Source organism: Phasianus colchicus, chromosome 19 (genome assembly GCF_987193195.1).
Source record: "Phasianus colchicus chromosome 19, bPhaCol1.hap1.1, whole genome shotgun sequence".
Lineage (NCBI taxonomy): Eukaryota > Metazoa > Chordata > Aves > Galliformes > Phasianidae > Phasianus > Phasianus colchicus.
This window is the reverse complement of record NC_143454.1, coordinates 6,866,580-6,888,890: the sequence shown is the minus strand read 5'-3', so window position 1 is coordinate 6,888,890 and position 22,311 is coordinate 6,866,580. Positions and strand designations below refer to the sequence as shown.

The 22,311-nt window shown below is 52.3% G+C and overlaps 1 protein-coding gene and 1 long non-coding RNA gene across 2 annotated transcripts in view; both read left to right on the top strand.

The window, feature by feature from the left end:
• The first annotated feature begins 499 nt into the window (after positions 1-499).
• The window catches only part of MEGF9 (multiple EGF like domains 9), a 36,111-nt gene continuing 14,299 nt past the window's right edge, over positions 500-22,311 (top strand). The window contains exons 1-2 of the mRNA XM_090121674.1: positions 500-776; positions 18,067-18,259. Of these exons, the coding sequence (XP_089977800.1) occupies positions 500-776; positions 18,067-18,259 (470 nt within the window). The remainder of the gene's footprint in view (positions 777-18,066; positions 18,260-22,311) is intronic.
• Positions 9,728-17,691, top strand: LOC149915456 (uncharacterized). Its single transcript, XR_016458916.1, has 3 exons — positions 9,728-11,317; positions 12,410-12,663; positions 13,182-17,691. It is a non-coding gene; the product is annotated as an uncharacterized LOC149915456 (long non-coding RNA).

The window sequence follows — 22,311 nt, the reverse complement described above, 5'->3', positions numbered from 1 at the left end:
AAAAAAGAGATACCTGTAAGTAGATAAAGCATAAAAACATAAAATATATTAAAAAAAGAAAAATACAAAGCACACAGCAGAGGTGTAACGCAGCATAATGAAGCCCAGCCGGCAGCGCGGGGCGGGCGGTGCTGCTGGGGGCGGGGCGCTCCGCACAATGCCGCACCGCCGAGGCCTCGCCTCTCGGCCCCGCCCCTCTTCCCGCCCCCTCCCGCCTTTCCGCCCTCGGATTGGCTGACCGGCGCGGGGCGCGTCCCAAAGTTAGCGTCACGTGCGGCGGGCGCCGCGGTGATTGGCTGCGGCCGAGAGGGGCGGGGCGGGGCGGGCGCGGCGCTGTCAGCGGGGCCGGGGCGCGCCGGGTGCCGCCTGCGGGCGCTGGGCAGCGGCGCGGCATGGCCGGCTGAGGCGGGCGGGAGGCGCCGCCGCCGCCCGGCGAGCGAGCCGCCGAACGAGGGAGCGACGGGACGGAGGAGTGAATGGCGGAGCGCCGCGCCGCACCATGAGGCGCCGGGCTCGGACCGCGCCCGGGCTCGCCCTGTTCTGTCTCGCCGCCCTGCTGGCCGCCGCCGCCGGGCTGCCCCCCCCCGGCTCCGCGCCGCCCCCCGAGCCCGGCAGCGGCAGCGGCGGCCCCGCCGACAGCAGCCCGGCGCCCACCGCGCGGCCCCGCGGCCCCACGGCCCGGCCCGGCCCCGCACCGCCGCCGTCCCCGGAGCCGCCCCGGGAGGAAGCGGAGGAGGAGGAGGAGGAGGAGGAGGCGGCGGCCGCGGGCCCCGCAGGTGAGCGAGGTGCCGGGGTCCCTTTGTGCCCGGCGGGCGGGGAGCGGGGCCGGAGCGCTGCTTCCTTCCTTTGCTTGCTTTATTTCTGTAACGGTGGTAATTTTTGCTCCTTGCCCGGGTTGCTGAGAGCCGGCCGTGGCGGAGCGCCCGTTCTGCGCTGCTGCGGAGCCCCGCGGCTGAACGACGGCACCGACCGGCGCTCCTGGCGTTACGGCTGCGGCTGCTCCCGAGTGCGGCCCTCGGTGCTTTTCTTTTTTTGTATCTCGGTTCGGGTCTTTATTTTCTCCAGGAGATAGAACGGGTGGAGATGGGGAGCTGCTGACAGCGGGAGGAGGGCTTGCGGTCCCTGGGAGCAAAACCCCGCCGTGCTGCCACGTCTGAGGTGGGACCAGCAGGAGCCCAGCAGGCTGCCGGCCCAACCTGCCCGCTGCTCTGCCTTCCTCGGGCCGGTTCCTCCCCCAGCATCGCTCTGTGGGGATGGGCACGGAGGTGGCACTGGGATGCTCGTGCTGTGCCCGTGTGTTGGTGGCAGCAGACACTGATCTCTTGCTCTCTGCCCCTTATTGCGTGTGGAGTGGGGGCACGTGGCCCTTTAATGCCTTTCTAAAGAGTCAGTTTGTAGGGCTCATTGTGGTTCATTAGCTGTTGGCCTTCCTGGGGGCTGTGATGTGCTGGGGCTGTTTTGGGGGCCTGGAGGTGTGGGGCTGCTCCCTGGGCTCAGCCATGCCCAATGGCACCTGCTGGAGGGTTTCCCAGCTCACATGGAGCTGAAGGGTTGGTGGAGGCAATGGGATCCATGGGGTCAGCTGCTGGTTTTCTTGGCTTTAATGCCTTCAGTGCTGCTTCCTCAGCCCCGAATAGGGAATTAATGTTTTATGAAACAAGCGGGCCTCTTCTCACAGGCATCAGAAGGAATTCCTTTAATGCTGATAGCATTATTCCTGATAAGGAATTGGTGCGTGAGTCCTCTCAACGCTACCAAGACTGAAATCCTGACTTCAGTGTGTTGTTCTCATTTTGATTTTAGAAGCCCTTCAGCCCCTTGCTTGGTTTGTTCTTCTTTTCCCCTTCCCAGTTTCGCAGTGTTTATTTTTCTTTCCAATCCTGTTAAAATCCCGGATTTTCTTTTTAAGGGAAGCAAATTGCTAATCCTCCTGTTTGTGGAGATGGGCTTAGCATCGTGCCCTGCCTTATCCACACAGCACCCTGTGCTCTCCATGTGCTCGGGGTTGGGGTGGCCTCACGCTGCAGGGATTTCTTGGCTGGGTGCATGCAGTCAGCACAGCCCTGCTTGGGCTGCTCCTGCATGGAGAACAAAACCCCTCTGTCTGTTCCTTCCTGCAGGGTGCTTTGTGCATGAGGGTCTCTGGGAAAGCAGCACTTGGAGCACTGAAGGGTGCAGGTGTCTTGCATCCCGTTGGGGTGCTGGTGAGGTTTGCTGGCTGCAGCTCACAGCTGGGATGCTCTCAGCACAGCTGGGGAAGGTGCAGCTGCATTGCATGGGGGGATTCTAGCCCATGGGCTTAGATTAGAAACAGCACCAGCAGATCTGGTGCTAGAGGTGGCATGGGGTGACCTGGCCAAATGGGTGGGCATGGCCACCAGCATAAAGTAAGCTTCTTTGCTTCAAGGCTAGATGCACACGTGGGGTCCCTGCACCCTATGGGCAAGAAGAGGTTTTATGGGGTCCTCTGCAGTCCCAATGGTGATTTTGTAGGGGAAAGGGCTTTGCTTCAGGCTCCAAGGCCATGAACAAGCAGACCCATTGCTGCTGCACTAGGGCTGTGCTCTGTAGGAGGCTGCAGCTCCCGGATCCCAGTGGGACAGGAGCTCCCTCGTTTGAGGTTTGGATGTGGCTCAGTTACTGGGACAGCTCAGCTTCTGGATGGCACATTCTGATTTTAATTAAGGACATGAAAATCAAGTTACAGACGTGTAGGCTCATGGTAAGGAGGATGCTTATGTTACTTGGGTTGAGTAGGGGAGCAGCCAGGGCAGAGCCTAACTTCAACTGAGGAATGCATTGTAGGGTTTTATCTTGAGCTTACAATGCAGGGATGTTGCCTGTGGCTCACTTGCCTTCCTCCTGCCTCCGTGCTGCCGTGCCTGAGTCACTCTTGAATCAGATGCTGCCAATGGTCCTGACTCAAGGTTTTTGAGATTTTTGGGCTTAGCAGTGCTTATAAAAATTGGGGTGTTTTGAGAAGACCTACGGAGTACCCAACGTCTCATTCATTCGCTTTCTTGTGCAGTGCTAGGATTTGCCTTTTTTCCTTTGGGACAAATGCTGCACTGCTGAGCTGCCAGGTGGGAAACACTGAGCGTGAGGTGGGAGATCTGCAGTGGGACTGTGCTGCAGCGAGCTGCTTACCGTGATGGCAGGCTCATGCTGGGGGCATCCAGGGGCCATCCCAAGGAGCTGTGGGCAGAGGAGCACAGAAGGACCTGTCCCTGAGGAACGGAGGCACGCCAGCCTGCTGAAGTCAGGGGAGAAATTTCAGAGTGTTTTGCTCTATAAATACCCGGGATAAGTCATCGTGCTGCTTCTAATATTTGCAGCCGATGCCAGCGGGCTGGCAGGAAGTGCTGCTGCAGCTCCTGGTGCTCCTGAGAGCAGAGATGGGCTGTGTGAGGCATCTGCTGGCACTGGGGCTGAAGCTGTGCCTGTACTGGGAGCGGAACGGGGATTTCTCCTGCAGCCATCTGGCCAGAACAACTCCTTCTGCTGTACCTCTGACAAGTGCTTAAAATAAACCCCAAACTGCCGGGATGCTGAAGCGTTGTGCAGCACCCAGGCTGCAGCTGAGGCTTCTCAATGAGGTTGCAGCAAGGACCTGAGCTCTTTTTGGGGACTGCATGCGTTGGGCTCTGTGGGGCTGCCTTGTGTAGGGGGGCAGGTGGGGCCAGGGCTTGGAACTGGTGCTGGGTGGTTGGTAGGATGTTAACATGGTGTACAGCCTGGGGGGAGGATTGCAGCCTTGCCATCTGCCCTGCCTTGCGAGCTCACGTGGCTTTGTACCACCCCAGGAGAACCCCACCTGCAGACTCGTTAAACTGCCTGCAATCCAAGGTTTGTGCTTTGCAGGAAATTATCTGCTTTTTTTCTTTTTTCCCCCCACATTTAATTTGACTTTCAGTTGGTTCAGACTGAAATAACGTGGCTGCGTGGTGGTTATTGCAGTGCTTTGGCTGTGTTTCCATGAAGCCCAAGGGCCCTGCACCGTGGTGCTGCCCTGTGGGCAATGTCCGTCTGGTCCATCCCCAGCATGGGCTCTGGGGGAAGGCTGCTGGAGGAAACACACACACAGTCAGCAGGGCTTGTATGGAGGGGTCTCAGTTTGGTTAAACCTGTCAATCTGGAAGCATTTTGAACGAGGCATTCTGGATGAAGAATAATCAAATCCCTCTGTTAGGGCAGAACGTTTTTTCCTTATTCAATAGGAAATTTCCCATCAGTGATGATCAGGCCCCCTGCCTGCTCTCAGGGATGCATGGGGACTCATGGGGATGCATCTGCCTCCATCCCCCTGCAGATTGGTGGCTGGTGATGCTGGTCCAGGTCCTACAGTGAGAGCAGAGCCAGCACTGCTGCTTGTCCCTGTGCACAAGGGCTCCAGGTCCCAAGGGATGCTCAGGTCGTGTGCAGAGCATCACTATCAGAGCAGGCTTTGGAGCACTCATCCATGGAAAAAGGGTGGATTTGGGGTCTTTTCTTGCCTTGCCTGCGTGGATCCTGTATCCAAGCAGGTGTCAGTGAGGAGCTCCCAGAGCTGCACGGATTCCTGCTAAGTCTCAGTGCGGTCTTCTGCTGCTTGAAGGAGGATTTGCTGAGCACCTGCTGTATGAATTAAAATTTGCCTTGTAAATGTAACCGATTCAGAGCCTCAGTGGGAAGGGCGGATGTTCGCTCTTTGCCTGGATAAGGAAAAAAAGTGAAACCTCCGAGGTTTTCCTCTTAATGCAGACCAGCCTTGAAACCAGGGAGAAGCCCGAGCTGCTCTTTTTACCATTTTTAATTCACTCGCCCCACGTCCTTATAAATAAGCCAGCAGAAACATGACAAGGCAAGCATCCCTGCTATTTATAGCTTGGGCTGCTCCGCACGCCTGCTTTAAAAATCAGCCGGCTAAATGGCTCTGCAGCCTTTCAGCAAAAGACTTAATGACACAGGCATTCTGCATGCAGTGATGGATGCCTGCACTTCAAACCCTGCTGTGTGGTGGGGTCTGTCCCCTCGATTGGGGGCAACCCCATGTCCTGACCCTCCATCCCTGCTGTGGCCATCACTGCCCCGTCCCAAAACAGCACTGGGGTGCTCCTGGTTGGGTTGGTGCTCCCTCTGCTGCTTGGGTGTTCACCTCCAGGCAGATTCACATCGACATCCCCCAAGTTTGATTTTTATTTTTTTTTTTTCCCCTCTTTTGTTTCATTTTGGGGTTATGTTAACCCTTTGCTTTGGCTCTGTGGCATCACCTGTGTAATTAAGGCTTTTGGGAAGCCCTCACCCGTTTAACTGGTCGTGCCACTTCTCAGATGGATCTGCTTTATTCCTGGCAAATTACCCTGCTGCACTTTTCAGGCAGCTTTACTGTATTTTGACTGACTGGCTGCCTATATTAACTGATAGTGCTGCTTGGGCTGCTTTGATCCCGTATTATTTATGGAAATGATGGCACATAACTCCGCGTAGCTGATTAATGCTGCATGTATTTTTAATGCGCGAGTTCTGCTGTTTGATCTGTGCTAAATGATAATTCTCTGATGTGTTCCTGGGTTCATTTCGGCTGCTTATGAAAAGGATATTGAAATGGACTGTTTGTTTTGTTGCTTTTTTTTTTTTTTTCTTTTTTCCCCCCAGTGGTTCTCCAGCTCTCGCACTGCTTTCCCCAAGCGCCGCTCTGCTGTTAGCACGTGGAGCGCTTCTGTTTTAGCACCATTTGAGTGCTTCCTTGGTGGCACTGCTGCGGATTTGTGGCCGTGTTTGGGGGATATTCAGGGAGGATTGTGGCCGTGGAGGTGATGCCTCGTCCTTCCTGGTGCTGTGACTCAGGCCCAGAGGCACCTAAATGGGATTAAAACCAACCAGAATGGGGTGGGTGCAATGCGTGTTTTCTGTAGCCCGTCATGAGTTGGTTGGGGCTGCTTGATATTAAGAAAATGACTTTAATTGCTGCTTGACCCTCAGCTTCCTCCTCTGCAGGGTGAGATGTGGTCTGCTTGGGGACGGGATCACCCTGGAAATGCCACCACATCCAGTGCTGCGTCCCATGGCTGAGCTCATCCTGCCCACATCCGTCCTGTGGGCTGGGAGTCAGGATGGCTGCAGGAGGTCCATCAGTGAGCCAAAGGATCAGCACTTCCCTTCCCTGGGGGTAAAGCAGAGAGGAAACACTGCTTTCTGTTTATTTTCCAGCCTTGCTGACACCTGCTCACTTCCATGGCAAGGCAGGGTGTCCTCTGAGCCTTTCTCTGGGCACACAGCGTGCAAGGAAGGTGCTGCAAGGTCTCTTTCTTGAAAAGCACAAAGATGCAAAGCAGTGTGAGTTGAAAGCCTTCAAAAGGAGGTGTGTTTTTTTGTTTTGTTTTTTTTTTTTCCTCAGATTTTTGTCAAGATCAGCAAAATATCTGTCTTTCTGGAAAAGATCCTTTTTTTGTTCAGAGGATTTTTCCATTGAAAGTGGTTTGTTTGACATTTTGTTCCCCCCCAAATTCTTCATAGCTTCATGAAAACCTTCAGTGATTTGTTTTCCTCCTGCCCTCTCTCCCAAAGCAGATATATACTTTTTAGCAAGGCCAGAACTTCCTGTGGGATAGAAAATCCATTTTTCTGTCAGCTGTAACTCATGCCTTTTGTCACTGGGAACAAAGAAAATATTATAGATTTTTATCTGTATTTGTTAAGTTTTCTGGTGTTCCTCCTTTGCCTCAGAACAGAGATGCACCAACCTGACTGCTTGGAGCCACTTATTTTGGGAAGGGATGCACTGCAGTGAGTGCTGGGAAGGTGGGCAGGATTTGGGGGTAAGATTCCTACAAACTGGCTCATGGGATGCATAAGTGATGGAGTGGGGGGGTTGTCTTTGCATTGAGCAGATGCAGGGCATGCCCCAGGTTGTTCAGCACTTCCAGCTCAGGGTATTCTATGATGCTGTGGAAGTGAAGCTGGAGCATGCCTGGGCTGGGTGTTTGCTCCCTTGGTGTGATCACATCAGGTGCCTTTTGTCTGTGGCTGCCCCAGCAGGTTGCAGCAGCCCCGTCCTGCTCTGACTTCCCTCCTGGGCTCAGCATCATCCCCAGTCCCCCTTTAGTGCTTGGGGAAGGATTTGCCTTGTGTTTGAGTCCTAGAAACCTTGATGATGACCGTGGCCACTCTTCATCTCCCTAGAAGCAGCCGCATTGAGGTATTATTAAATTATTCTTATTTATACTGAAGCTATAACCAAGGTGTGTGTGTGTGTCAGTGCTGTGTCCCAGTTTCGGGGCAGGACTCAGGTCCCACAGTGCCTTGCATGATGTCCCCATGGCTGCATGCCCAGGGAGCAGCACCGGTGGCTCCGGTTGGCGATAAGCGTTGTGACGCAGGGAGCTGAATACCTGTTCTTGGAGAAAAGCAAACAGCCTCCACCTGCCTCCAGCGTTTCTCCCTTCAAGGGCAGGCTGCACGCCCAACGTGGAGCTCCCTGGAAAATATCTTTTATTATTAACGCACTTGCTTTGGCTCAGCTGTGTTGTTGAGAAATCCAAGCTTGACTCCAGATAATGAATGACAAACATTTGTCTGGGCTTAACTATTTTACTCGGAGCGTTTTTTTTCTGTGTTGGTTTTGGTTTGTTTTTTTTTTTCCTTCCTGGAAGCTTACTGTAAGCTGTCAGCAGCGTGCCTGCTGATGTGAGTTATCGCTGATGTCCTGTGCTTGGGTCTTCCCTTCCATTCCTCGTATGTCTTGGTTGTTTCTCTTCAGGGGAGGCCTTTGTGCAAGTCCAACCCATTGGAAATAGAAAATAAATGAGAGATGGCATCGTCTCTTAAGCAGTGTGTGTGGCTGCTGGTTGCACAGCCAAACCAGGCAGGGTTTGGGTGGGATGGAGAGCAGTGTTCTGCCATACGGAGACCTCCAGTACCCAACTGCCATGCTGGGCACCTGCAGCAGTGTTGTCAGCCTCTGTGAGCTGCAGACCCCTTGAGAGTGGTCCAGAACAGGTGTAGATGCTGAACTGGAACTTGTAAATGGTGGAATTGATGATTTTCTCTTTTCTCCTTACCATCAATCCCCTTATGTGATCCCTCTTAGCATCAAACCCAAGCTTGTGTCCAGCACTGGGTACTTATGGGAGCAGCATGTTCCTTCTCATGGAGGTGGTCCCTCTCATCTGCATCTATACAGTTTCTGGCAACACATGTAGTAGAGAGTGCACCATTGGCTATGCCAAACTAGAGTCTCTATTGTTTTCTGTTTTTATTCAATTTATGCCAGGAACATTATAAAGCCCTCAAAAACTGGGGAACAGCTGGGAGGGAAATACAACCAAACCTCTCGTAGCTGAGCCCCAGCTGCAGGGGAAGCCCTGTGGTTTGAGCATCTCTTTGATTTGGGCTCAAGCTCACCTTTGCTAATCCAAATCAGGATCTGGTGCCTTGCTCTGCAGATGATTCCTCAGGCAATGCCATGTGGGAACACGGTGCATCTCATGGTGCTGCTGGGTGCTCTGCAGCACTGCACAGGTGTTTTGCTTATAGATTTTTTTTGACCTGCTTAAAGAGGATTTGGCTCTTCTGTTGGACGAGGCTCCTGTGTGATGTACTCTGGTTTCTTGTCAGTGCTCAGGTGGGCACTTCACCACTCCACGTATGGCACGGTGTGGATGCCATGGTGTTTATTGTGAAGGCTTGAGCCTTGGCTTAGGCTCTGACACAATCTTTGTTTGCAATTGCTGAACTTGTTTGTTTATTGGAACCGTTTTCATTTTGAAAGTGAGCTAAGTAAACACAAGCAGAAGCCAGGGCTGGATGAACCTCGTGTCCGTCAGTGTTGCTGACAGCACAATGACTAAAGAGAGAAATTAAAAGCCAATCTGCAGCCCTGCATGAGGTCATCAATCTGCTGCGGGGCTCGGGGGAGCAGCAGGGATGCCCTCAGCCCTACAGATGGGCTCAGCCCTCAGCATGCTGGGTTTGTGCTCTGGCCTTGTGCCAACACTACAGCTGGAAGAGAAATCATAGAGGAAAGCTCAGGTGCTCCCAGACATCCCTCCCCCCTCCCTCCCCTCCTTCCTCTGGGGGCCTTGGGGTGCTGGTACCCAGAAGGTAATGTTGGCCTTCAGCTGGTGATCCCCACCTCCCCCTCTGTGTGTTATTTCCCTGATGTATCCTGCCCCAGCTCGGTTCCCTTTTCAAAAGTTTGGCTTCTCCTCTTAGGGTTTGCCAGCAGGTTTTGTCTCATTACAGTGTCCACAATCCAGTTCTGCTGGTGCTGGCTGAAAGCAAAGGGAACTCCAGAATGGGATGAGAGTGAGAAGCAAGCGTAGCACTGAGTCTCACGCAAAACACTGCGGGGCCAGCATGAGGCTCGTGTTAAAAAATACAGGAATGAAGCCATAAAACCTGGCCAGCAGGAAGCATCCTCTCTTCCCTCCTGGGAGGGCGTTTTGTGCTGTTCAGAGCTCCCTGTGCTTGCAGCACTTCACAGCTTGCAACTTCTCACCTGGCAAGAATCGTGGTAAATCCAAATTTGCCTATAGCGTTGTGTCGTCATAGCCTTGAAACCAGACCCAAATGGCAAAACCTGCCTGAAACCAGTTGTGATTACTCATGCTTTGTGCTGTCCTTCTCTCCCAGTAGAGTTTCTGCTGTGGTAATTCCACTCATTGAGCAATGAGACACAATAGCTTCATTAAACTTGGAACCAAGCTCTTGAGAACCAGAACTCCCAGGCTTTGGGCTGCTGGAAGGTTTTCTTCTCTCCTCCTCTGCAGAGGTGTGAAACTGAATGAAAGGAAGCGCGAATACCGTGGCAGGGCAGTTGGAACTACTAGGTGATCTTTAAGGTCCCCTCCACCCAAAGTCAGTCTGTGACTCTATGATTCTTTGCTATTTTGCTGTGATAAGTAGAATTTTGCATTTGTTTATTTAGAGTTGGGAAAAAATTATATGGCAAATGAATCCTGTACTGTTGTGGCTTCCCCTGATCTCTGAGCTGAAAATGCAATGAGCTGAGAGGGATGGGGTGTGTGTGTGGGGGTCTTCCCTCAGGCTCTGCAAAGCGCCTCTTCATTAACACTTTCAGTAAGTGTTTATTAACATTAGGGATAAAAGCAGCCTTTGTTAGAGGATCTGTCCCTTTGCTGCTCCAGCGGAGGAACTGAAGCTTGAAAGGAGCTGCCCTGGCCACCTGCTGGAGATGCTGATGGAAGTTTGCATTCCAGATTTTCTCCACAGGCTTAAACACAGAATAGCCTGCAGCCCTCCAAAGTGAATCTGTGCATTTTCATATTGAATTCTGCATTGATTGCACGTCCGCGCTGTTGCTTCTGCCATCTCCGTGCCGTTGCTCTGTATTTTCTCCCAGTGTAAGAGCGACTGCTTGAAACGAGAGAGGAGTGCTGATGGTGCTCAAGGAGATGCATTACAGCTGTAGAGATGGTTTCTGTGCTGAGCAAGATGTTTTTCACAGCAGGCTGGGCCTGGTCCGTCCCTTCCCATCTAGAGGGGCCTGTGAGGAGCCAGGGCAGCTTTCAGGTGCCAAAGAGCTCCTAGGCCCCAAACTGGGCTTGGTGTGGGGTGAGGAGGCTGTGCAGGCCCTGCCCAGGCTGGGTCATTGCTTGTGACTTGGAAGAGGAGAAGCTGCTGCATCTTCTGTTAGCAGCCCATGTCTGGAGGGTAAAGGGCTCTCAAGTGCTGCACGACCTGGTTTTAATCAGGTCAAGGGAAAGCAGCTCCTGTATGTGAGCAGGGGGGTCCCTCACAAGCAGGGCAAAGTGCCTGTGGGCGTCTGGAGGCCTTCTTTGATATCATGTCTGTTTAACCTGCCAGTGCTTTTATGCCCTTGGTTGAATGGTGGGAGCTTTCTTGCACTGGGGCCCCAGCAGCATGCAGCAGGGAACTGCAGTGGTGCTGCATGAGTGCAGAAAGGCTTCTGGAGAGAGGGAAGGCAAGGCCTGCCTCATTAGCACCTCACTAATGAGGAGCCCTTGGCACACAGAGCTTCCCCAGGGACTGGAGTCTTAGACTGGATATAAGGAGAAAGTTCTCTGTGGTAAAGGCAGTGAGTGAGGCAGTGGCACAGGTTGCACAGAGAGGTGGTGGTGCCCCATCCCTGAGATGCCCAGTGTCAGGGGATGGGGCTGTGAGCACGGATGGAGCTGTGGGTGTCCCTGTGCACTGCAGGGAGTTGGACCAGATGACCTTTAAGGGCCCCTTCTGACTCAAACAATTCTATGATTCTAAGAACAGCAATGCCACCTTCCTTTCCCCCTGTCCCAGGATGGAGACATGGAGTTTGCAGTTCTCTGGTGGTGCCATCCTTACTTACTGTGGATTTAAGGTAGCTTGTGGCTGTGATTGGCTTCTTGCAATCCATTGCAAGGAAGGTCTTGTTTGTTAATTCAAGTCAGGATAAATACTTTGTATTGCCTTATTTCTTGGCACAATGGCACACAACTCCCCTGCCATGGGGCACTGCCTTAACACCCTTCAAACCATGCACTGGGCTGTGCACTGCAAGGGCAGCGGGTGGCAGATCAGCCATGGTGATCAAGGATGTCACCACTGCCCTTTGCTGGAGATCTGGGCTGCACAGGAGACCTGAGTGCTTTACGTGGGGCTGGTGGCTGCATCTGCCATCCTCGGTGGGCAGCTGATAGATGGGAGCTTGATGAGATGCTTTTAATTAGGGAGAACCCTTGGGAGCCTCAGCTGAGAACATTGAGTGCTTTGCACCACGCATCGACAGCGTCCAAATCATTGACAACAAATTAACTCCAGGAGAAGGCTCGAGGGTGAAGTTCTGAGATAACAAAGCTTCCGTGGGGCTTTGGGCAGCGCCAGGCATTTCGTGCTGTGTCAGCAGTCAGCGAATTTGGGCGCGATGTCGGGGCAGCATGCCAATGCTGGGCTGAATATTCCCATCCGTGTGACTGGGAGCTGCATCCTCGGTGACACTTCTGCCCCAGTCCTCAGCATTGATGTTCGTCAGTTGGTTTTGCCCCTTTACCCAGTGGCACCAGTTGTCCCAGTGTGGCAGCTTGTTGTTGTTCCCTTTGGCAGTGGGTGGACTTGCATTGCTGGAGCATCCCCCAAAAGATGCACAGCAGCAGCGTGCGCATTGGCAGCCCTGGGATGGTTATGATGCTTGCTGTAGAATAGCATCTGAAAAACATCTGGCCTTGAAAAGCAGGGAAGGAACTGAACCCTGGCCCTCAAAGATTGGGAAAGGAGGCAGCAGTCTCCTACCTGCTCCTAACCAGGGTTCTTGCTGCTGGTGCATGCAGCAGAGCTCACATCCTGTGCTGGGAAGGATGGCTCCTGCCCAAGGTTAGTGCTGTTAAAGCTCCGCTATAAATTAACGCGCCCGTTCATTAGCTTCAATTCCCCACAGCGCTGAGCAAAGTTTGTGAATTTAATTACTTTTTTGCAGGGATCTGAGCACACAGAGACTTCAGCAGCTGATTATAGTTTGTATTATTCATGCAGCTTTTTTTAATCCCTCTCTCCACGAGGATGTAGCAGATAGATACCAAAATTGAAGCGTGCTCATAAATCTGCAGCCCAGGCCTGTGTGAGGTGCCTTCATCTCCCATCTGAAGGGGTTTGCTGACAAAATGACTGAGGTTCCTGCAGTCCAAAGGGAGCGTGCCTGGTGGGATTGAGCTTGCCAGGCTGTTCTGGCAGGTGTGTGCCAAAGTTACATCTCGTCTTGTTTGCCTCCAACCTCCCTGCTGGGCTGTGTTGCACTCTGGGTGGTAAAAAATAATAATAATAATAATAATAAAATAAAATAAACAGCAAGGCAGAGTATTTATATGCTTGCAGGCATTTGTGAAAATATTAGTGTGAAAATATAACCAAGTAAAGGAAAATGCCAGCGAAACTATTTCTAAATTGATTAAAAGGATCAAGTCTGGCTTTTATTAACTGCAGGGATTGCAATCGCTAAACATTCATTTGGTCTGTTTGATGTTACTGCAGCTTCTTGTATCATAAACATTTTAGGGCCACGTTCTTTATATGAAAACAACTTTCAAATACTGTGCAAGAGACCCAGAAGATTTCTCTATCTATGGAAACTCAGTGTTAGGTGCAAACCTCTCCCCATGGTGGTGGGATCCCAGCTTCCCAGGGCTTTTTGTCCCAGCAGGGCTGATGGGTCGTGTAACCTGTTTGTTAGTTGATCTTGTGCCTGTCTGCAGGGTTTGATGCTTCAGCTGCACACCTGTGTGTCTGGCTGCTTTGACACATGTTGCTCAGGAAGGAGCCGGTTCAAAGCTTGCTGTGCAGGTTGCTGGCTTGTTCAGCACCAAAAAGGACAGCAGAACAACAAATTGCTTCGTGCCTGCGCTGCACGGAGGAGCTTTCACCAACTGCTAGGAATCCAAATGCCTGGATGTCTGACTGCAGGTGCAGGAAAGGAATAAAAATAACTCATCCTCCGCATCTTTGAGTTTGCTTAAGGCCTGCTGCTGCTTGTTGTGCTCGGATAGGGGATGGGGATGGCCAGGAGCCATACGCAGCCCTTGGAAGCCCAGGAGCAGCTGAGCAGTGACTGTCTTGTCTGCACCCCAGCTGCCTGCCCCATGCTGCTGGAAGTGCTGTTGGCGACCCAGAGCTGGCACCTTGACGTTGTGTTTCTTTCCAAGTGATAAGAGATGGATTTAATCTGATTTAATTTTCCTCGACAAACACGTTTAATCTTTTTAACGATATTACAAGCGGTGTATAAGCATTGAGAAATCCTTGTCTTTTCTCCCCTATTGACCCACGCAATCCTTTTATGGAACGACACAAGTGATTCCTGTAAAGCTCTTAACAGCATTAACATGAGCAGTGCTGCTCTGTGTGCTGGCAGCATGCAAGAATTCATGGTGAGGAGCTGTGTCAGGGGATTGCCAGGCTGGGGCTGGGAAAGGCTGTGTGTGAGAGGGTGATGGGCGCAGCCCTGATGCTGGAGCTCAGCGTGTGTTGGGACATCACTCTTAGCCATAGAGTTTGGGTGGAGTTGTGTGGAACTGTGGTTGGACTCAAGGGAGAAGGGGAGGGCAGGCAGAGCTTGCGTTTGGGGATGAAATGCAAGGAGAAGCTTGTGCTGAATGAACAGCATCACTGAGCCTTCCCAGGGCGAGCTGTTACTGTGTGCAGTGAGCACACTGCAGCACGCAGAGGTGCAGTCAGTGCTGCTGTAACACCTGGGAGATCAAAGCAGTCCTGGGGACAGATAATGGCTGTGTCCGTGGGAAAGTTCTTAGGGCTGGGCAATGGATAGAATTCATGGGGCTTGTGGAGTTACAAAGAAATTTTGTGTGTTGGTTCCCAGTGAGTTGGGGATTTTGTTCAGGATTAAGGTGTTTAAGGATGTCCCCAGCAAATATAGGTTTTATGCAGGCGTCTTGATGCGTCTCACAGCGATTTCTTCTTTTGCTGTTTTGTGAATATTTCAGCGGCTTTTAAATTATTTACTCATTAAGTGCCACAGTTGGAAGAAGGAGGCATGCTTAATGCGCATGCAAGGACCAAAACCACAGCATGTCCAATAGGAGGCAGAAGAAAAAAAAAAAAGATTCAAAAAACATTTCTTGCACTGCAATGAGCCCTTCAGGACAGCCTGCTGGGGGCTGTGCTGTGCACACATTAGAAATGCTCACTAAAAGCAGCCCTGGGGCTCAGTGCTGGGCTCAGCACTGTGTTCTGTGCCTCAGGGCATGGCTGGGGATGTGTTTGGTCCATCAGTGCGTGCACGGATCCCAGCGGGTTCCTCATTGTGTTGGTGCTGCTGAGCAGAACTTTCAGTAATCCTACAGCGGCTGTGTGCATCCAGTAGGCTGAAAATCCAGGAGTAACTCATCTCCGGTTTATTGGCAACCTATGACTTTTGCATAATAATTACTCAATTCAGGCTTGCTGCTGGCTGTAATTGCACTTTAAATCTGGGTCTCCTGCACCGTGAGCAGCATGCCTGTTGCTGCAGAGTGTTGGGAACCTGCTCCGTTCCTCCAGCTGCCTCCATGGATCTGGGAGTGAATGGCGAAGGTTGAAATGCAGCTCATGGAGGGAGTGATGTTTCCTTTTTTTGGCTGGAGGAGTAGCAGTATGTGGGAAGGGTGCACGCTTTTATAGTGCCTCTATTCAGGGATCTCACAGTGTCACTGGGCTCCTCGTTAATTAGAGCCTGCCAACACCTTCGTGAGCGAAGGTGGTTGTTCTTATCATTGAGAGCTGAGTGCTTTGGGAAGGAAGGAAGGGAAGGAAACTGTGATGCTTTAGAAATGGGGAAATGGAGCTGTGGGTGGGGAAACTGAGGCAGCGAGGAGCAGAGCATGGTGAGGAGCTCAGAGCAGAGCTGTGGCCCTGGGGGCTTTGCTGTGCCTGCTGCTGAAGGCAATGTGCAGCCAAACCTGGTACCTCCAGCCCAGCTTCCTCTGACCCGTCTCATTAGGCAGAAGCTCTTGGTAAGGCGTTTGTGAAGGTTATCTTCAAAAGCAATATGTCTGCCTGACAGAACAGAATAAAGGCTCTGAGTACCCAGGTCAAGCCAGGAGCCAGGGCAGTGCTCCCTTATCTTTTCCTCCCATCCCCACTTTCTGTGATGTATTCCCACACCTCAAAGGCAGAGGCTTTGTTACCACTTTCCCTTTCTGCCTGCAGATCGCATTTGCTTTCTCCAACCCGGCAGCCGTCAGGACACCAAAGTGTTATCTGAATTAAGCCTGGGGTTTTCATAGTCTGGTACATCATCATGTCAAACCCTGACGCTGTGCTCGCCGCCGGGTTTTGACGCTGCTGTCTGCTGCTCCTCTGCTTCCCACCAAAGGGCATTGAGGGCACGATTGGAATCCGTCAGCCGAGTGCAGCAGAGTGGACTTTTGTCCTTGGGGTACAATGTGTGATGCTTCTCTGTTCCCAAAAGTCCTCCTGGGTGCTCGAGGGAGGAAGGCACATGGGACGGCCGTCCCTGGGGAGATGTGTTGGCCCTGTGGTGCTGTGCCTTGCACCCAGGGACAGTTATTTCCTGGGTTCAGCACTCCCTCCAGCCTGCCAACACAAAGCTCCTTTTGCCTGTGTTAGTTTGGATTCTTGCAGCATTGCTTGCTCTATGGGGAATGTGGAGCCAGTGCTGTTTGCATTGCTGTTGAGCTCGGCTGCTGGAGCTGAGCTGCCCCTGGGTTTGGACCTGACTTTGTGCAGTTTTGATGAGCAAAGACCTGCAAAAGAAAAGGAGGAGGGAAAAAAAAAAAAAGGCACCCAGATGATAGTGTGTGTTGGAAGGCATACAGCTCCCAAAGCCCGAGGGAGCCTCGGCCCTGCCCATGGAAGGAAAATGGCATGATGTACAAGATCTGTAGCTGACACCATTGCTGAGCTCAGCCTGCAGCCAGGCTGTTTGGGATCGCAGTGCCTGGGGGTGGCCCAGCCCCAGCTCTTACCTCCCATTTGTCTCCTGTCCTGTTGCACATCGTGACCACAAAGCCGGGCTGATCCCTTCCTTCAGCACAGCCCTGTCAGCTACAGCACGGATTGAGATTTGAGAGGGATTTTGATGTGTTTTTGACAGACTCCAGTGCAGGTGCTGCGTTGGCTCAGTGCATGTTTTCATGCCTCGCTCTGGCAAAAGCCCAGTACCCACATGGATGGGGTTCCACTGGGTTCACTGAGCTGAGAGTTGGGCTCCTGTGTGAAGTAGGTTCTGGAGGGGTGGTTGTGGGTTTTTGGGTGTTTGTCCTACTTGTTGGCATCAGCCTCACAGGTGCATAGGCACCAAGTGAATTCCATGGGGATGACTTCCCGGATGGAGTGGCAAAGCCAAATAACTCATCTTTTTGAGATGTACGTATGTTGAGAGAAAGCAGACAAGCATTCAAAGCATGGTGAGGTATTTAACAAGCACCCATGGTTCACTGGGGCACAAGCACGCAGTGTAAGTGTTAAATAACCTTAGGTCCTAGCGCTGACATTGAGCAGCATCCTTGGGTCTTCATGGGGTGCTCAGAGCTTGGTTGAAGTCAGGTTTTTGTGTGCTGGGGATCTGTCCTCTCTTTTCTGCAAGGTGCCCCAAATGTGGCTTTCCTCAGGGAATAACAAACAGCAGTGCTTGCGTAAAGCCCTGATGTGCTCTTTCTGAAAATAATCTTTGTTTATAATTCACACTTGGCAGTAAAAGACTGTAAATTATTAAGGCACCAAATACTTTGCAGTGAAGAAGCGGAGATGAACCTCGTGTCAGAAACAAATTGCTGGGGAGGTTGTTCTCTTTGCTGTGTTAGGTACTTGGAAGTAGTACAAGAAATAAAGTGTGTGGGGACTGGGAAGGCACTGCTGATTCAGGTTTGTTCCTCTCTTAAAACATTGACTGCTTGGGGCTTGGTCTTACAGCCTTGTGAAGGATGAGCATCCCTGGAGCTCATATGTGGGTGAGGACATGTGGGTATCCAAAGCACATGTATGGGTCCATAAAGCTCATGGGCAGCTGGTGGTGGCCATCATGTCATGGGCAAGGCAAGCAGGTCTCTACTGCCCAGCTCCATCACCCCTTGGTTAAAGCTGTTTCTGGCACGGAGCACAGATTTGCAGGGAGCTTGGGCTGCTGCAGTTGGGACCTGCAATGGAAAAAGGAGGATGCTTAGCCCTGAATGCACGGAGCTCAAATCTGGTCAGCTGTTGGGGGATTTTATATCCTCTCGCCATGAGCAGTGGTCCCACCTGGTGCACCATATAGCTGTGTTGAAGATGTCTTTGTTGTAAGGACAGTCCCAGTGGTAAGCTAGAGATGGGAAGTGGAGGATCTTACAGTTAATGGGTTCATCACCTGCTAATGGTTTTCAGAGACTGGCTGAGGCTGGGAGGGATCCCTGGAGCTGCTCTGCTAAACCTGGGCCACCCGGAGCAGCTTCCCCAGGACCAGCAGCACTGTTATCTTACCCTGCTATCACCTAATGTTGCTCAGCTCCTGACCAACCATATAACCAGACAACGACAAACATGATTATATGTATGTGTACATATATTTAAGCGGCTATAATATGGCTGTGACCCAATCCCCGTGCCCTCCACACACCCCTTTCAGCCTCTCTTTCCCTCTTGCAGGAGAGCTATGCAACTGCAGTGCTGTGGGGAGCAGTGGGTGCCACGACACTCCGGGACGCTGCACCTGTCTGCCGGGCTATGCGGGGCTGCACTGCGAGCACTGTGCCCATGGCTTCCACCACGACCACAGCCAGCAGCACTGCCTGCCCTGTGCCTGCAGCCCTACTGGTGCCCTCGGACCCAGCTGCGATGAGTGAGTAACCAAACGACCCCAGGTGGGGATGATGTGGTGGGCTGGGTGAGGGGGGGGGGGTTGAGATGCAGAGCAGGTATGAATCATAGGGTTGTGGAATATCTTGGGGATCTCAGAGATCATCTCGTTCCAACCCAGTGCCTGTAGATGGGTCATGTTGGCTGGTGCTAATTGGAGGTTATCGGTGGTGGCAGGGGCAGGTGTGGCACCGGGGTCTGCCCTCATCCACCCTGTGGCTTCTTTCCCTGCCTGGGCTTTAACCCAGCCTCATTTAACCTGAGAGAGCTGCTGCAGATGCTCCTGAATTGCTGCATAACGAATGTGCTCCTCTGCCGGATGTTCTGCTGTGCTGGCATTGCTCTTGTTGTCTTTTGGGGTTTGGTCCGGGCGCCCTCTGTGCTCAACACCTGCACTCTGCTGCCAAGGCTGGTGCTGAGTCAGAGCCGCAGTGTCCTGCAGGGACATGCTGTCTGTAAGAATTTTATGCCTTATTTCTTTTCCAAGCACCCAAACCCTGCATTATTTGCCCTTTTCTGGTGGCGTACATGATTGAAAAATCAAAGCCTAAATGCACTTCTGCACTTGGCTGGGGTGACCTTCTTATTGAAAAGGTGGCTCTTGGGGGTGTGGAGTTTTCCACCCTGCTCAGGACCAGGCACAGCAACAGCCAGTTCCTGCTTTGTTGACATTAAAAATACTGCCAGCTGTTTATGACTGTTATTATTATTGCTATTATTACTATTAGAACTGATTAAAGCAGCAGCCAAGCGTTAACTTGCACAGGTTAATTCCTGCACCCTGGTTTAAGAAAAAAAACACCTGCTGTTCTGAGCAGAGCAGCAGCATGGATGTGGCCTCCAGCAGCTCCTGCAGCTGCTGATTTCTGCCCACCTGGAGCTGGGAGCTCAGGGCAGCAGAACATGTGTGATGCATTGCTGTCAGCTTGCTCAGACTTTTGCCAGAGTGCCTTTTAAAGCAGCGCCGTATGATTGTTATTGGTATTATTTCCAGGCGTGCTCTATCCGTGTGCCATCATCTGGCCAGCCAAAATGCTGTTTATTAACTAGACCGCAAATAAAAATAAAAAATAAAAATCCCTTTCCTCAGGCAAGTCATTGATCTGGGGAGTGAACATTGACCTGACATGCTGTTGCCATGCCTGGGCTCCGCAGCTGCTAATCAAAGGTCGCTTTTAGTTTTAGTTCTCTATCTGGGAGTCCCCTCTGCAGGCTGTGAGTCAGCGGGGCTGGGTGCTGCTGTCAGCAGGGCTGTGCTGACATCCCCTGGCACCACTGGGTTGGCACCTGCTGTGCAGAGCTGTGCCTGCCTGCCCATCCTGCGCCCTGCTGGGTGTGATGCTCCCGCTGGGAACCGTGCCCAGAGCACAGGATGGGAGCGGTCAGAGCCTCCTCCTGCTGCAGAGGCTATCTCAGGGGATGGTGAAACAGCCTTCCTGTGGAAACCTGTCCTCTGTATGACTCAGGGAGTAATGCAGGGTTCCAGGCTGCAGGAGGCAGCCCACAAAGAGGAGGTGCCGAAGGACTTTGTGTCATTCCCTGGGCAATGCTGGGCAGCCCTGCAGGTCCCTGAGCCCCACAGTGCAGCGGTGTTTGCATCTTGCTGGGAGTTCACAGCATGGCACACAGCACCTGCTGGCTTTTCTTCCTGGTGGCACATGAGCAGGCGGCCCCGTGTGGCTGTTGTCACACTCTGTGCGTTGGGATGTGACATGGAGAGATGCTGTGAGACAGCACTGCCCTGCAGAAGGGCTCAGGGCTCAGTTCCCCATTTGTCCTTTCTATGAAGTTGTCTCTTATCACTGTGTTCAGAGAAATTGCTGGTGGAGGAAAGCACCCGGTGGGACTTTAGGGACAAGAGTGCAGTGTGGTTGTGTGTCCCAAAACAGGAATATGTTAAAATGGGGCTCTGCAATGTTTGATAATTCAGTCCCACTGCCCGTGCCTCAGTTTCCCCACAAGCAGAAGGGCAGTGGAGAGCGCGAGCTCCATGTGCTGCCTTTGCAGTTTGCTTCGTGCCCTGGGCTGCAGCCTGCATGCTGCTCTGCTCACTGCCAGCCTGGCAGCTCTGAGGTGTGGTCTTGGTGCAGCCATGCTTCCTGCCTCAGGCTGGTGTAAGGCATGTAGCAAAGATCTGCTGTCACTTGCTTCCATTCTGAGAAGAAAAGAAAAAAAAAAAGATAATGCATGCATATAAATGCCAGAGTGTTAATTCAGAGATGTTTTGCCCCCTCGAGGGGATCTGATGCTTTGTGTTTGCATTAAAAAGAATTAAAGCAGAGCATCCCTGAGAGCATTTGTACATGGCTGTGCCCTCAAGCAGGGATGTGGTGAGGCTGGAAGGAGAGCAGCCTCCTCCTGCATGCCCTCCGTGTGCTGGGCTCTGCTCAGAGGGGCTGTGTGGGATCCTGACATGGATGGATTTGCAGAAGCACTGTGATGCAGCAGCATCAGAATGCCCTTTGTGAAGGTCTTTGACTAAGGCCTGAGGGTTCTGGGGGAGCTGGGCTTGCAGAGCTCTTTGGGAGGGGAAGGATGCAGTGAGGCCATGGGAAATGTGAACATGGAGCATTAGTTTTACTGGGAGGCAGTGGGGCAGAGCAGGAGTTGGAATCAGGCTGGGCATCTTGTGGTGTGAGGCCATGTGAGGTGGAAATGTGGGGTTTGTTAGAAAAGGCAGATCTATGGAGAGCCATTTGTGGAGCTTCCCCAGCCTTGTTCCCAGGGTCTCCACCCATCCCAGCTCAGAGAGTTGTTGGGGGGAAGGTGGTGTTGTTCTCATTCTGCATGCAGAAAATGCTTATTTTCTGTCGTCAGTGTCATTCACTTAGAAATATCATTTTTTAGGGTGGGGTCTGTGTTGCCATCCCATTGTATCCCAGCAGCCCAGTAAACCACACTGGGAGCCCAACTCCTCAACGACTTCCAAAACAATGGCTCCAAAAAGCCATTTTTCCATATTTCATATCTGAAACACTGTGCTCCCTTTGTGGATCGGCCGAGCACAAGCAGTGGCTCATTATTCTCCAGGCAATGCCTCGTCAGCATCCTTCTGCCAAGAAGAGATCTTTTTCATAGCGGAAATTGTTACATGTGGACGTCATAAATGTAGAAGAATACCCTGGCAGAGCAGATTTTTTTTTGTGTGTGTGCTTTAATTATCCAATCTCTTCTATTATCTCTTCTATTACCGGCTCCTGTGCTTTACATCTGACTGGTTCTCCTATGCAAGCAGGTGGATGTTGTCCCTGCACCCATCTGTGTTGGGATGCAGAAAGGAGAGGGAAAGGACTGGGTGAATGGACACAACAGTGAGCAGCAGATTGTCATAATCTCCCCTACAGTAATTTGGACTGCTCAGAAATCTTATTATTTGGTTGATTTTCCAACAGGCTTTGCTGTTCCTGTGTTGCAGGCTTGCTGCTCTGTTGAGCACTGCCTGCCCTCACAAAGATACCAGCACGGCTGTTGGAGTCCCTATGGCTGCACTGTGGTTTTGGGGAGATGCTCAGCCTGATTTCAGGCTGCCCTGTGTCTTCCTTCTCCCTGCATTGATGGATTTGGGGCACAGAGGAGCTGCACTGCACAGAACCATGGGCAGCAGCCCATTCCCCATGGCTGGATCCTGCTCTGAGTGCATTTGAGTTCTGCACTCTGTAGGGCAGTACTGGTATCCAGTGGCATTGTGCTCTCCCCATTGAGCTCCCTCTGAGCACTGAGGCAGTGCTGGGGTGGAGATCCCCAGCTTTCCCAGGGTGGGATGCGGGGTGTCCCCGGCGGGGGGATGCGGTGGCAGGGCTGGACAAGGTGGCCCTTTGACACTCACAGAGCAGCCTTTCAGGGTCCCCCTCCATCGAGGGCTGCCCTCTAACCAGGCGCCCTCCCCCGGCACAGCGCGAGGAATGCGGTGCACAAAGGCCCAATGTTCTGTGCCATAAAGCCCCACTTCTTCTGCCTGCCACAAAGGCGGCTCAGAGCTGGGCATCGCTTCCACGAAAGCGTTTGGGCTTCCAGGGGGAGAGAAAAAGGGGAGGT